The following is a 15826-nucleotide window of genomic DNA, read 5'->3' as shown; positions in this document are numbered from 1 at the left end:
AGCACCTTTCTCCAACAATTACAACTATTCAATCCTTTTAAAAAAATGCCTTTATAAAAAAATTGCTCTGATTCTGTATAAGCAATATGGTTCACTTGTAAAAATGGCATTAGACAGACTGGGACTGGTGAAAACAAGACATTATACTCTTCGGCCTTCTACATGGCATTTAAACTGACTCTGCTGTTACTAAAATCTTTGTGTATTTGCACACAATAAAGGATAAAAATAGTAATGGAAATTGGCTGAAACCTAATGTTCTCTGATAAGAGAAGTGGTGACGTACTAGCATCTAAATTGTTTGTCTCACATGGCAGATCACAGAAACCTGCATTTTTTATTACTATACACACAGACTACATAGACACAGGTGGAGCCGTCAGCCCTTTGCAAAGAGCAGTGCCGACTGGGCAGCTCACATTACACGCAGAGAAAGAATTCCCACTCGAAAAATCATCATTTTCTCTTGCTCTTCCCTGAAAAATTCCAGTTTTTTTCCTCTCCTCATGCCAGCCCTCTTCACGTACCAGGGTGCTGCCTGCCCTGTGTTCAGCAAGGGAATAAAGTTTTCTCAGTAGCTGCTGCCTCTCACCTCAGTCCTCGAGTGGTGCTTGCACAAGAGGCAGCAATTTCCAGTTGATTTCTCTCCTTTCATGGGCAGCGTGGCCTTGTAGTCACCCTGGTAGAAAGCTCCATCTTGAGACCACAAGTATCCCTGTATCATTTACCAAACTCTGTACAGAAGCACACTTCCCTCGAGGCAGAAAATTTAGCAAAACGACAATGTAAGGTTAGGGGAAAAATATGTTCTTATCTCTACAATTAATAACAGCCATGATTATCAGGAGAGAGGGCATTGTAACAGTTGAATGGGTCTGTCACTGTTTCTGAGGCATGCTTCCTTTTCTGCATTTCTCTCAAATGGCGCAATTAAATCAGGTCATCCAAAATAGACAGCAGGGTTGTGTCACCACCCAAATCAGGCAGCAAGACTGTGTCACTTTCAGGCACCAGCCCAGCACATCGGCTGGGCTACAGGCACTTCAGGGAACTATTTGTTGTTCAGAATGTCTCAGTTTGTATTTGTTTAATTAATCATTATGTTAGTTGCAAATACTGAGAAAACGTTTTCTTTTTCAAATATCTAATATGGGATCTAGAGGCTGTGCCTGGACTACAACATACCTCTACATTCTGGTCCCCTGCATGCTAGGGAAGTACGCACTAGCTCCTCTCCAGCCAGCACACGAGGAGATTCTCTTCCCCTGGAAAGCAGGGCACAGGGAGGGCTGGAGCACCACCACGGCTCACCCCAGCACGGATGGAGTGAGGTCATGGCTGTGTGTGCACCTGAACTGCAAAACAAGGTGACTTGTGAGTTATGGGATTTCTTACCCTAACCAAACAGAATCTTAAGCAGTCCCTATAAAAATCTTTAGATGAATAATGTTTAAACCTAATGTTGGGGGCTTTCTCTTTGTTTTCTGGGTTACTGGGTGATGGAGGGAGAGGTGGTGTTATCTACAGCAGTCACTTTTTCAAGCATTATTCTGCAATGAATAAGACTTTAGATTTCCTCTTTTTTCAAAAATATTAAATCTCACTCTTCTTTAAAACAATAATAAACTTCATTAAAAAAAGGTCAGCTACTGTGGGAATTGTCAAAATTAGAAAACTTAGCAATACTGCAGTGTCCCAATAACATCTCTATGCCTCTGTGTGAAAGCCCCACTAGAAGCTTTCCCATTTATCCAAGACACACATTCATAAGCAATGTATGTGGTGCTCTGCATACAAAATCATGTACAAGGCCTTAGAGACTGGCTCAAAAGTTAAGCCTGAATCATACAGCAACAAACAAATCCCATTGATGTGAAGGCCAGAAGGTATCATCCCACCCAACTGTCTGCATAACCCAGACTACTCACTCATTGTAACTTTCTAGTGAGATTCAAAACACCAATGCAGAATCCAAGCGTAATCCTTTCTTCCAGAATTAGCCAAATTAGTCACAGCATCCACTGTGTTGACAAAGAAATTCAACTAAAAAAACATAGTACCATAAAACCACACAAAACACTGAGGCTAAGCAGCTGAGCAAAGCTTTAAGCCTTACTGATCAATTCTTGTTGCAAAGGAGGACTGATAAACTAGAATTACAACGACAGACAAAAAAACCCCAGTGGCCTAAGAGAGCAAAGGTTGTAAATAGATACCTCTGTGTGTGAAACAGATCTCTTAAAAGGTTATAGTTTTTATATGCAACATTGGCTCCTGGCATTACTGCTTTAAATAGCAGCAATAAAGGTAGTAATGAACTTGAAGGTATGAAAATCCAGAAAGAATTTTTTTTTTTCCTCTTAAGAACACTGAAAAACTGGGAACTTAGAAAGTTTCAGTTTGAACAAATATGATTACCAAAAGCTTGGAAGCAGTCAGCCAAGAGTTGTGCTACATCTCCCACATACAGCCCAAGACAGTACAGGGTACTCATATTTGCTGGACTCATTCCTTATGGCAGAGGATGCTAACTCAAGGGCTTAAGGCCCTTTTGCAGTTGTCAGCATTAGAGTAAAAAAAGGAATGTGTATATTCTGTCCAGCCTCACCGCACTGGCATGAACGTCACCATATAGAAGCATCAAAGAGAACTGCACTTCAAGCTATGAGTCTAATGGCTAGCACTTATTAAATGCAGTCTCAGTGTTGACTGATGTAATGTCTTTTTGGTAAGAAAGCAGCTTTGCAATGTAATATTTTTAGAGTCTGAAGCTCAGCAGCACACAGCCTACAAGGATTCTCAGAATTGGGCCTTCATATACAGATTTAGTAATATTAGTTCCTGTGCATCGTTCAATCTAGCTTAATTAGCACAGCAATTTGCTAGCTTATTTTAAAGACATACAAATCCATTTTAGACCAAAATAGATTGAAATAGCACATATATTGTTGTGGGAGTCCCAGAAGGCTAATTCATTCGGTAAATCTACATCAGCTCCCACAGTTTTATGAAGAGTTGTGCCAACAGTCATTAAAAATACACAAGCAAGATTGGCAAGTCTGAAGGAAGAGATCTTATGCGGTGATAACAGAATTGTTGATAAACTAACTCTACTACAAACACCATTAGAAGCATCACTTCAATATTTACTGGTATTTAGGATCCAGCTGCAGTACTTCTCCAGCAATATTTTCTCCATTGGTTTGTGAAGGAAGCATTGAAGAGAAATTAACCCCTGAGTTTCCTCCCCCATCTCCCCTGACATACTCTCCGCTGGTCTTTAGAGGCAGCTACACCACAGACTACACTGCTCAGGGTAACTGCATAATCACTACTCTCAGAGCTGAGCTTGTGCGTGTGGATATGACAGTGCCTATTTAGCTCCGTTCACAGAAGCCTCTCATAATTCTCTTTAGTCTCCTACCTTGGTTGTCTGCACGTTCTTGCTGTGGCAGCTCTTTTTGGAATCAGTAATAGTGACAGAGGGTAAAACATTAACCAGGAAAGACAATGTTTCTGAAATTCACACCACTATGTTTCTTGCCCCATCATTTTATTCTTTTTCATCCCAGTGCCTTGTAAGCATACAGTTTGAGTCACTCTAGCCAGACTTGGTCTTACAGCCTTTTATCAGTAAGAAATACCCTTAGGCAGAAGTAGTTTATTCTATTCAGTGTTCAGGAATGAGCGTAACAGCTTCACTCAGGAGATACACATAAAAATCTGTATTTTCTTAAAATATGCTTTCTTGCATAGTCACTAATTTGACTTAACTACCCTCCATTGCTTGGTTTTTCCAGCGTGCCTTTTTCCACTATTCCCCCAACACTCATACTCTTTACAAGTGACTGCTATCCTCCTAACTTCATCCTTTCACTTGTACTGCTGGAGGTGGCATGAAAAGCTGGTTTGCCATACAAGGAAAATAATTTTTGCATAATCACTGTATGTTTTATATTATCTAAACATTTTTGATGTGGGGTAGATGTTCACTTGGAAAAACTAGCAGTAATCTATTAGTGACCATTAAAAAAAAACCACCTTTCAATTTCTAAAAGAAATAAAGATCCTACAAGTTTCCCAAAACTGAAGCCTGAGCTGACAGGTCAACATAAGAACTGTCACTTCCAACTCAATCTAATTGACTAATGCTAAAAAGTCAACTGGCTGCTGAAGAGACAGCATACTTACACTGGAAGCTAATCAGCCTGCTGCTAATGGAGCAATTTGTTTTCACTGCCTTCACAGATGAAGGATTAAGCCTTCAATAAGAAAATACTTACGTTAAAAGTGAAAATGCTTTTGGGATTGTATGGCAATCAAAGCAGACATCAGTGATGAAGACACCAGTCAGGTTTTCCATGAACTGCTCTATCAACATGGCCGCTTTCCCAAGGAAATTGTCTTTAATTTTTTCCCCTCATCGTCATAGATCCTCATGGATCATAACATGGATCATAACCATCCTACTGACCCTAACTCTCACTGCTAAATCTGAGGGTCAGATTAAGCAAGAGCTTGTCTCCGCTTAAGCCAGAGAATGGACCAATGTAACCAGCAGATAATTCAACATAAAAACACATTCAGACTCCAGTACACAGATTTTACTCAGGGAGCAGCAGCACATGCAAGAAGCCAAGCCATAAGCTCTTTTTAGAAAAACAAGACCAAGATATCATGAAGTAAGTACAGACCTCCTGTAACTTTTTGGTTATGCCAAATGGGCACTGTTTCTCCAGGAACCACATAACCTCTTCATACCCATGCCACTCAGCTCAGAGTGCATGTGGTAGTTATGTGAATTAAATTTTTGCAGAGTGGAAAAATACATGAATCCCACACTTGCAAACCAGATGCCTATTCTCTCTCTCTCGTATCTTCCCACAGCTGTTCTCTGTTTCCTTCAGATCTACAGTTTCATATTACCTTGTGTTGTGTCCTAGGAGTGATGCTTATTTTCGCTGCATCCCAATGGCTTTCTGAGGAAATTGAAGAGATCCTCCGGCACTTTTTTTTTTGTCACTCACTTTCTCTTTTTATTTCCTTCTTCCCTTTTTGTGTCAGGAAGAGGCAAATTATTTCTGATCACCAAAGATTTTGGTCTGTAGTAAACTCCATGCTAGTCAGTTACACTTCTCTCAGCTATTCCATGAAGCCACAGGGATAAACATGTGTCCTGGGACTTAATATGGAACTATTACAGTAGAAAAGGAATATTTTCTCCTTCCTGTCCTAAAATGCTGACAAGAGGTACAACACTGTTAAGGGAGACTGATGGTCTTTTCTGCCCTTGCCAAAAAATCCTCTTTTCATTGGAGGCAGAGTAGCCTCTTCTACTGCCATTAACAAGTAACAAGAGAAAGGCTCAGCGGGTGGCAACTGCTTCTGGAGACAGAATGAGTGAATCATTATGCCTAAGAGACAGCAAAGTTATAATCTTCCCAGAGAACGCAAGCAGGAAAAACATCAGGCACTAGAGGAAAATATTTCTTTGAAAACTTGGATTTATGAACCTGAACATCCATACAAACTTGAGGCAGGGGGGGAGTACTGTTCATTGCCAGCTCTTTGGAAAACGAAATGCAGGTTTAACTTTGTAAACAGAACTCTGACTCAAACTCTGTTTTTTGTATTCCCATCTATATTTTGACACTCAAAAAATCACATAAATTGGAGATCAGACAATTTGCCTACTGAATCACTAAGTCCATCCTCTGACAGCTCACTGATCTGCAATATTATGATGGCTTATAGCATGGCAAGTCCAAGCAGAAAAGAAAAAAGCCCCACCTTACTCTCATAGCCTGATGATTTTCTTCACAACATTTCACTGTCCTCAGTTCAGTTTTTGCCTGAAGAAAAGTCCAAAATTCCAAAATTGTTCGGAAAAATTAATTCTTGTCTTTCCATCCAAGAATAAATACAATGAAGAAAAATAAACAGATATTTGTGGGTTGAGACCCTCATCCAAAGCCCTGTGCAATCCTTGGGAATCCTTCCAGTGACCATAGGCTTTCAATCAGGTCTTATTATGAGTGATGTTTTAAAATTAATTCTAAATTAAGAGCCAAACATCACTGGTATTTAATTTGTTGCCAGAAGCCACACAATAGACCTTTGAAACAAAACTCTTCAAATGCATAGAAATTCAGATGAAATGACTCACCAGTGCTGAACAAATAAGGCGCAACCACGCCTCCTTCTGCTCTTCAGCTCCCTTTAAGACACTATTTTCTCTGTGTTTTGTAATATATCAAAATATTTCCATTTTAATTGTAGATTATGGTTGGCAGATGACAGAATTCTGATAACTGGTGACCGGTCAGACAGTGCTTTCTCTGTCTGGGGACAATTCCATCAAAATCTGAGTATTTACTTGGAACAGGTCTGTGACCCCTTTCTCTAATAAAGCTGAGACTGTCTGGAAGATCTGTCTTACTAAGAAGGGTATCAGCAGCAGATGGAATAGGAAGGCGGGGGGAGCTAATCCCTGGTATTTATTTTTAATAAAAATAACATATGATGTGTCAGGTGCCAGCAAACTGCACAGTGAGAACAAAGAGAGTTCCTGCCCCAAAGGTGTAAGAATCTCAAAGACAGACTCAAACATGTTCGTGTCTGAGCAGTGGAGCTCGGGAAGTCAGGTTTCCTATAGGTCTGTGTCTCATCCCTGATTTTCACAACATCTGTTGTAGGGGTAGGAGCATCACACTATGCTTTAACTCACTTGAGGAGAGCTTTTGGAACAGCATCCTTTCTTGGGGATGCTAGCTGCTTATGCTTACAAAATGTGTAGGAACTTAATAGGACCAAAGCTTTTACTTCTCTAACAAGGATGATCAGTGGATTTAACAAAAAATATTCAGCAAAATCCAATTCTAAAATGGAATTTCGTAAGCTACACTTCCTCAAGAAGCAAGAACTGCAGACATAGGCCTGAAACAAAACCTTGGATCTCAGCACCATGATCTAAACTAAGATCTCATTTCTGACACACATCTCTTTGTTCCACAGAACAAATCCAGATCCAAACCCACTCCACTTTGAGAAACTTTAAACCAGACTTTGAGGTTTAACTCTCATATTATAGTGGAAAATGTTTCTAAAATAAAATATTTGTCTTTAAACAAAACAATCAAAATTTTAATTTGACTTTTACAAGGCAGTATCAAGAAGATGCATCATTGACAATCACTCCTTTTAGCACCTCTTTAAATATCCTGGTCAAAGGATAAGCTCCACTTGCCACGGTGAGTCAACAGAACCGACTCAAGAAAATTTATACAGGATTTTATCTGACCAACACAAAACCAACAAAAAACCCTCTGCATCATTGTGGTTGGTCACGATTGATCCTGCCACATTATTACAAACAAAGCATTTGCTTGAAGCATTTGTTTGCTTTCCTTTTGCCTGGGGGAATCTGGGATGGGCAAATGCCACAACTTAATGGAAACTTTTAATGCAGAAAGGCCACAGGATCAGATTATATTTCTTGAGTGAACTGGTTTGCTTTTTCATTAGATCCATTTGTTTTCTATTGTTGGGTCAGAAGATCAAGTCTATGGAATTAAAGTAATGCCTAGTTCTGTCTGAACTGTTCTGGAAAAAGAAAGAAAAGCTGACACCAGCAGACAAAGATTAAAATGTTCTACCTAAGCAGTGGCTGCTTTTTCTGTTCACATCCAGAAAGTCATTCTTCAGTCCAGTTATGCAATCGCACAGTTACTTCATTTTTGATCTTCAGTTACAGCCACGTTTCTTGAAAGCTGCCCAGAAAACCTGGCTGGGACCAAGGTAAAGAAAGGGAGATTGACTGATGAAGTGAGCAAAGGAGGCCAGTTCAAGCAGAAAGCCTAAGCTCAAAGTAGCATGTAGAAAAGAAGAGGGAAAAAATAAGAGGCATAAGAAAAGGTAAATGGGTGTTCCTCAGTGCTGCCAGAGAGAAGGAATTTGTTCCCAGACATGTAAGAAGTCAGTTCACTTTTGCACCAGATGGAATAAAAGTGGGAGACAGAACAGGTCTAAGACAGAGACCCAAGGGGAGAGCCGAGCACTTTTCCCACTGCCACCAAAGAGGACAGGGGGATGAGATGAGGGACCAGTGACTCTTGCTATTGGGAAGGTATATGCTCCTGAGCAAATGCCACCATCTCCAGCAAAACCAACTCTCCCTCAGCAGCTCTGGTAGCAGTTTGGCTTTCTATAGCCCCACCAACCTATACAGTATAGGTATGCAAGTTAGGTATTAGTATATAAGTTTGCTGGTTTTGCCAGCTCCTTATTTTGCCTATTTTGGGAACCAGTCCTTGAACATAGAGGAGCTGTGAGGAAATGGCTGTCATGCGGTCTTGATCTATTGAAAAATGTTTCTCTCTTCACTTCTGACAGTCTCCTGGGAGCCCAGATTATTTAGGATTTTGGCTCCCAGGGACTGGAGAAATAGCAAAATTCACAGCAGTCTTCAGTCTGCTGGACTGGGACCTGATCTGAAATGTGAAAGCTGCATGTGATCACAGAAAAACAATGTGAGGACAGAGCTTTGTCAAGTAGGAATGAAACTGTGGACATGAATAAATATTTTAGTGAAAAGGCGGGTTTGATGTGTTTTGAAGACTAGGCATGAGGGGAAGAAAAGTCTCTAGCTGTAGGATCAAACAAATATGCATGAAGATCCAAGGAAAGAACTGTGGATTTACTATCTCTCTCTTCTTCCAAATCTTCAGCTTTCAGTTTCAAATTTGGGCATAAATGCTTGGATTCCACTTTTAAAAATTAATCACACGGAGGACTGCAGATCTCAGAGCAAACCTCCACTTTCAATCACCGGTGCAATTAATGAATATGTTCTTTGATGCCACCAAACTGCTAAAGGACAATAGATTATGCAGATCTTTAAGTATTGTTTATATCAAATTACTTTACCTCCATTATCTCCTGTTATTAAAAGGAGAAACTAATTTTGTTCACTGACACTGAGTCCTCCTCACAGAGTTTGATTTAGAACTGCTTCTGGAGTCTTGTTTCAGAACATTTTTCTCTCCAGAAAATACCAATTTGCATACCAGTTCTTAGAATGTTATTGTACAGTGAAGAAATGTCTCAAAAAAACCCACCAACAACCCAAAACAAAACCCACCAAACAAATATTTTTTGTCATAGTTAAAATTTGGACTGAAACCTATGAGAACAAGAACCTGCAGCTCTATATTCTATAAGGACAAGACCAGTAACAAGATCACAATAGCAACTGACCTGCAATAACCAAATGAAGAGCTGGCCCAGCGATAACCAAAGAAATCTGCAGCCACAGCTGCCAACCTCTCTCTTACAAAAAGGAAGTATAAATGCTGTACTAGTTTCACTGCTTCTGTTCGGTTAAATGATCCATAAAAAATGACTAGGGTTTTTTAAATAGGGAAATAAATACAAGTCAAACATAAAAAAAATAAATAATAACCCTTCACTATCCACATACACTGTTGTCTGCTCTCTCTTCCAATCTATCAAACAGATCCCAAGAGGGGTCATCTTTGTATTGTTACAAGCAAGCAGCTACGTCTTGTGATTAATGAATGGACTCCGGGCAGGTTAGAATTGCTAGCACCATTTAATACATACATAAAGCAAACAGCAAAGATTACACATGCAGTTGCGATCTGACAGCAGTCTGGGAAATTATTATAGCAGCTGTCAGAATGGGCGGCAGGAACAACATGACACAGAGAGTTTGGGCTGCTGAGGTAGAGATCTGATGCTGGAAAGCAGAAAAGGCAATGACCCAAAAAAGTAGATGCCTGAGATTCTGGGTATAAAAGCCTGAAATCTGTGAAAAGGAGAAGTTTTAGCAACTGGCCTTCCAGTTCTCTGTGCACTCCTAAATTCCCAGTGCCAGATCAAATCACACAGAACACGCTCAAGGTTCAGAGCTCTGTTCCTTCTGCTACGACATGGGCTACACGCAGAAATCTATAACCTGCTGCCTGGAAGCTTTACTCTCAGAAGGGCAGGGTTAGACCTGATCCTTTCCAGAAGGGTGAAAGTGCAGGTAGTGGGTAAAGCAGGGGGAGACAGCTCCCCACTCCTTATCCCTCAGGGTAATCCCCCAGGAGCTGCCTGCACCTTAGCAGCTGCAGGGCACTGCCCCTTTAAACGGGGCAGATTTGTTTTCGTGTAAATTCAACTGAGCTTATGAAAAATCAAGTCGCTGTTCCTGCCGAGGAAGGGAGCAAATAAGGAAATTCAGCAATGCTAGAAACTCAGCTTGAAGCTGCTGTCACGGAGCTGCTTGTAATTCTTTTAACAGGTATTAAACTGGCTGGGGATGGCACTGGAGGGTGTCACCTTACGGCTGACAGCTCCTGGCCCACAGCACCTACTTTAGTAGGTAGCTAAAAACTTTTCTGTGTGCTCTGGATACCTTTTTTTAAAAGGCTCCAATAACATTTTTGTCTTTTCTGTCATTCTGGATTAATCTTCATGTTAAAAGTAAAAAGCAAATGTGAGCAGAATTTGTTCAGGCCTGGAAACTTACCAGTTTGGCAAGAACTTTGGAATCTGATTTTGTTTTCTGCATGTTATTTACTGAATTGACATTTTTAATACTGATACCTGTGGTGAGACAGAGATTTTTCCTTCGTCATTCTACTATTCGGAAAGTTCAATGCACAATGAATGCTGAACGCTGCTGGACTTCTGAAATGTATCTGGGATAACCTTATCTAAATAACTTCATTTGAAAAGTGAATGGACTTTTGTGAGAGGAACTTTCCTAGATAAACTAGAGGGATATTTTTTTTAACTCAGTGACTATTTGAAAGAGAAAATTTAAACATTTATTTTTTTTCTTGTTGAGAACTACCATGCGATTCCAAAACTAACATCTACAAGCCAGCAGTTAAGCCAAAAAAACACCAACAAATGAGATAGCAAGGATTTAAAAGCCCTCTACATGTGAAAGGAATCAAACAGGAGAAACACTGTTTATCCAAGTATACCATTCTGATCTTTGTATGTGGTGGTAGCTTGCTTAGAAAAGTTCAGGCTTATGTAGTTGGGCACAATAATAAAATCACAAACGGTATTTTCCTATTGCTGAGACAACAGTTTCTACAGAACCATTACCAGCATTTTGAACTGTATTAACATGACCTATATTAATATGCCTAACAACACGTTTGGACTATTAATTACATGCTAACTTTGTTCCAGTGCACTCAACTGGCTTTTGGAAAGCTCTGCTGTTTATTAAGGGTAAGGTTTGCTTTCTGACCCAAATGTAGTTCCTTAAGCTTGCAACCACCAGGAATATGCTTTGCTTACTGTGAAATATAGAAAGGAAGGACACTGCTCTTCTAAATAACTTTTTTAACTGCAGTGAGATGTCCTGGAGCACGAGAAAAGTTACAAAAGCAGTTTTCTCAAGCAGAAAAGCCAGACTGCTGCTTCGTTCTGATGGAACAAGGATATTCTTCCCGTTTTCTGCGGTCATTTCGGTTTGCACCGATGCAGCACCCTCGCAGTGGTCGCGCATGTGACTTTTGAGGGACAGCTAGTGCCCCTGCTCGCTGTGGCGCGACCCCCTCAGCCCAGCGCGGCCAGGCGAAGCGCTCTCCCGGAGGGGCGCGCAGCGTTCGCTCGCTACCGGAGCGGAGGACGGCGCACTCAGGGCCCGACTCCAAGTCTCCAGGAGAAAGTGGGAATCTTTCCAGGGACTTCCACGCACTTTTGGTCAGGCCCTGGCCGATTCACGCACGGCTTTCTCTCCGCGCAGCTGAGAAGCAACCGACAGCTCAAGTCCTCACGCCCGTTCCCCGCCGGACCTCTCTGGAGCCCTTACCCCTCGCCGCCTCCCTCCCCTCCTTCGCACCGGGCCGCAGCCACGGCCCATCTGAATCACGCGCCCCCGCCCCTCTGGGTGCAGGCCCGCGTCCCGGCCCCGGGACACGGCGTGCCCGGAGCTCGCCGGTGACACGCAGCTTCCTGCGCTATTTCGGGCGCGGGCCGCCACCGGGCCGGGGAGCGCAGGAGGCGGCAGCCCCCGCTCGCCCGCGCCCGGGAGCGCCGGCACCTCCCGCCCGCGCCCGGCCGGGGTGCGGGGGCACGGCCGGCTGCCCTCCCGAGGCGCCACGGAGGGCCGGCACCCGGCGCGCCGCCAGACCCCTGCCCGGCGGGCGGGGCGCAGGTGCCCTCCTGCCCCGGCGGCCGCCGCCGAGCCCCCCAGCTGCCGCGCCGCGCACCGCGTCCCGGGTGACCGTTAGTCGCTCCCGGCCCTCCCGCCCCGTACCTGAGAAGTCGGCGAGCGCCGCGACCTCCGCGCCGCACACGAGGATCACGCAGGAGAGGAAGCGGAGGAGCCGCCCGGGCTCTACCTGTCCCCGGCGTGGGTGCCGCCCCGCATCCCCTTCCCTCATGGTGCGGGAGAGGGCAGCTCGGGGCGGGGGGGCAGACCCGCCGCCTCACATGATGGAGCCGGCTCCGGCTGGCGGCACGGCCACCCCCGGCCCGCCGGGCGCCCTCCGCCGCGGGGCAGCGCCGGCTGCCCCGGGACACCGCGGGCGGCGGAGGAGGAGGAGGGCGGCGCGGCCCTGGCCGAGGCCGCAGCGCAGCCGCCCCCCGCCGCGGCGGGAGCGGGTCCCGGGAGGCGCGGAGCCCGCGCGGGCGGCGGGGAAGGGAAGAGGCTTCTCGGCGGCGCCGTGCCTGGCACTGCCCTCAGCGCGCATCGTGCGGGCCGGGCTGACTCAGACCCGGCTGCACCTCGCCCGCCCTCCCCCGGCTCTCTCCACCCCCCTCCGGGCAGTTCGAGGTCCCGGCACCTCCCTCTTGGCGAACAGGCACGGTTTTGACTTCGCACCCCCGAACGGCCTTCACTTATTTTTCCCCCTCGTTCCTGCTTGACGACGGTTGGAGGGCTGTCACGGACTTAAAACACGCACCCTGGCTCATGTGACAACGTTTCCCAGCTTGTGTTTTTCCCAAGCAAGGTGCTCCCCATCGCTCCCTGTTCCCCACAGCGCAATCTCCCTACTTTTCCTCCTTCAGACCTCTCTGTCCCACATGCCAGACCCTGCCAAGTCAACAGCTCCAGCCCCAGCTGACAGCCATGCCTGGAAGGAGCTCTGGATTTCACAGGCAAACAGCTGGGTTAAGAAATGGCTCTGACTCCTTCAAGTTGCAAAAGAAACTTTCCCTTTCTTCGTTTCCTCTCCTCATGCTGTTGCCTGACAACACCTTATCACAGCCCTTAGCTTTTAAGACTCACGTAGTTCAGCATAGCTGAGTTTGAAGTGGTGTAGGCTTGCTTAAAGCTTTCATTACAAAGTGAGAAAACATCTTGAAGTCACTTGCAGAGAGTTCACGCTGTTCCCTGAAATCTTTTCTAAGCCTGAAAAGTACACCAATGGGAAGTTCAAATTGTTACAACCTGCTAAGCCACCTTCAAATATAATTCAGAGCTCCTTTTAAGGTATGGGGGAACAAAGAGAATAAATCAGGACACACATTTCCTAGCTCCTGTAAGAGCTGCCCTCAGGAAAGAGAGCCTAAAAGCAACACTGGAAACAGGGCATGCAAAGCGTCTTCTGCCCTGGGGCTGTGCTTGGGTACAAAGTGGGTAGCAAGAACATCTTGCTCTTAACATCCTGGCAAGCATGTTCACACTGATTTTTCTCCTGAAAAAAAATCAACCATGGGTGAGTATGATGACGGAATCAAACTAATGTTGTTAATTCTGTTCCTCTCCTCCTGCTCCAACTGAAGTTGGATAGCATCCAGATTTGAATTTCCAAACTTTGGCACTTCTTTCTGGAGGTTACACTGAACTTTGACCAGTTTGAACTTCATGTTTGAATCTGAATCCACTTTCTTTCCTCACTCTCTCCCTCTTCACACACAACAACAACTGGATAACACATACATTATAATCATGCTTGCTTAGTCTTGGACAGATAAGAGCAAACCAGATTTCACATGCACCTGCCTGAGGTCAGGGACATGCCATCGATTTTTACTAAACTTGGATAAATGGGATCAAAGATGCCAAAAGAACAGGATAAAATGGAATAGCTCTGAAGCATCTTCAACTGCAAACATGGATGGGAAGAGAGAACAGTAGCTCTGCCAGGTGTGCAAAAGCCTTCCTTCTGGCTGCTTCAGATACGGACAGTGTTTGCTTCTGAACTGAACCATTACCCTGTGCCTTCTGGCTGTGGTACCGGAAGGAGACTTGCAGGAGTCTTCTGCCAACTTTTCTCATCACTCCCCTTGATCTTGCCATAGCTGGTCATTTAATCGAACATTTTCTGAACTTGCTGTCACAGGTTAGTTCCACCAAAGGCAGAAATTAATCCCAGGGGAATGTTGTAAGTAGCACTGATTTTTACCCTGCCATAAAAGATAGCATTTGGGGGCCATACTCGGATCCTCTAGAAAGGTGTTTAGATGACTACAGTGAACTTACTTGTCTACCCTAACTTCATACCTACCACGTCTACCATAACTACATATCTACCATAACTTCAAGTGAGTGCAGTCAGATGATCTGTGGCGTCACAATGCAAGACCCTCATGCCCTTATGCAGTCAATGGAAGTATAATCTCACATTCAGGCCACCTGCTATAGGTCTAACAGGTTCACCTCCTCCTCTCTGAACTGCTCATTGATCCCTGAAATATAAATGTCAATGATGGCAAGTCAGCCTGATGTATGTGACTCTGAGTAGACAACAAATCTGTGAAAAGTACACAATCAATGCAGAAGAATACATAAAACATCAAAAATCACTGAGAAATACCCTGTACTCATGCTTGAAAGGCTTTGAATCAAGTCTTATAATCGGAAGACCCCATGGGACTGTTTGCCTTATGAGAACTTGTGAATCTTCTCTTTCCAATGAGATAACATTGTTTTGTTCTATTCCTGCGGTGCTGTAAGGAAAAGACCATCCAGTGGTGGAGCCTGGTATGCTTTTGGCACCATGCAGGTATAACCTAAAGGCAAAGACGGTTTTCAAGTGGAATGACTGAACTGGGAGAGGTTCAAAACATTGTAGGTAACCTCCAGGGAGGTGAAGCAGTGAGAGCTGAATAACAACACTAGAGGCAGCTGACTGCTCCTATGTGTAGGAATCTGTGTTTTAGGAAAGCCTTCCTATGGGGGAAAGCAACTTATGGACATTGCTGCCAACAAGAATTGAAGACATGTTTTCAGTAAAATGGCACTGACAAACACCACCTCTCTCCATGGGGGCTACTTCGCTATTCAACGTTAACCTAAAATCTGTAATGTTTTTGGTAATCCCTGCTATTCCCTGCTACGGGTAGTGCTTAAATTGTAAACTTGGAGACAGCAGTGTAAAACACAAAGCTAAGAAGGAAGAAAGTATTACCCTGATGTACAGAATGTGTTTCTTTGCCATAGCCTTGAAAGCAGCTTCTACAAGCTGGCAATGTTCAGTAGTTGGAAGACAAAATAACTAATCCAGACATGTTCAGCATGTAGAATCTCTCAGCCTTGGCCTTTCCTTATAAGCAACATGAGTGAAGTTCATTTTTTCACCAAACAAAAAATGAAAGGCTGTAAGTTAGAATCCAGGCTAGATACCATGTCTGTTTCAAACAGTTTCTCTCTTTTGAACCTGGGGAGAAGAGAAATAATTTCACAATGTCAAAAATGCAGGAACTGTGGTGTTTCATGGAAGCTTTGCAAGAGCAAAGCCAGAATCTGCTTTCCTAATTTCTTTTTTCTCCATATCATTCATTTTCCTCCAAATTTCAGACAAACTGCCAGTATGAAACTCATATCATGGCTTGATGTATGGAAATTCAA

At 43.8% G+C, this 15826-nt stretch overlaps 1 protein-coding gene across 4 annotated transcripts in view; it reads right to left on the bottom strand.

Moving 5' to 3' along the window:
• Window positions 1–12742, bottom strand: part of EVA1C (eva-1 homolog C) — a 40579-nt gene extending 27837 nt beyond the window's left edge. Inside the window, exon 1 of one of the 4 annotated variants that reach the window (XM_056328787.1) lies at window positions 12287–12742. In XM_056328787.1, coding sequence (XP_056184762.1) covers window positions 12287–12413 — 127 coding nt within the window. In that variant the 5' untranslated portion in view covers window positions 12414–12742. Of the gene's footprint in view, window positions 1–592; window positions 6970–7655; window positions 8907–12286 lie in introns of those variants that run through there. The other 3 variants (XM_056328783.1, XM_056328785.1, XM_056328784.1) reach the window with 3 other exon arrangements.
• Between the last annotated feature and the right edge of the window lie 3084 nt (window positions 12743–15826).

The sequence above is a fragment of the Falco biarmicus genome, chromosome 2 (genome assembly GCF_023638135.1).
Source record: "Falco biarmicus isolate bFalBia1 chromosome 2, bFalBia1.pri, whole genome shotgun sequence".
In the NCBI taxonomy this organism is placed as follows: Eukaryota; Metazoa; Chordata; class Aves; order Falconiformes; family Falconidae; genus Falco; species Falco biarmicus.
The sequence above is the reverse complement of the archived record's forward strand: the minus strand, read 5'-3'. Positions and strand labels throughout refer to the sequence as shown.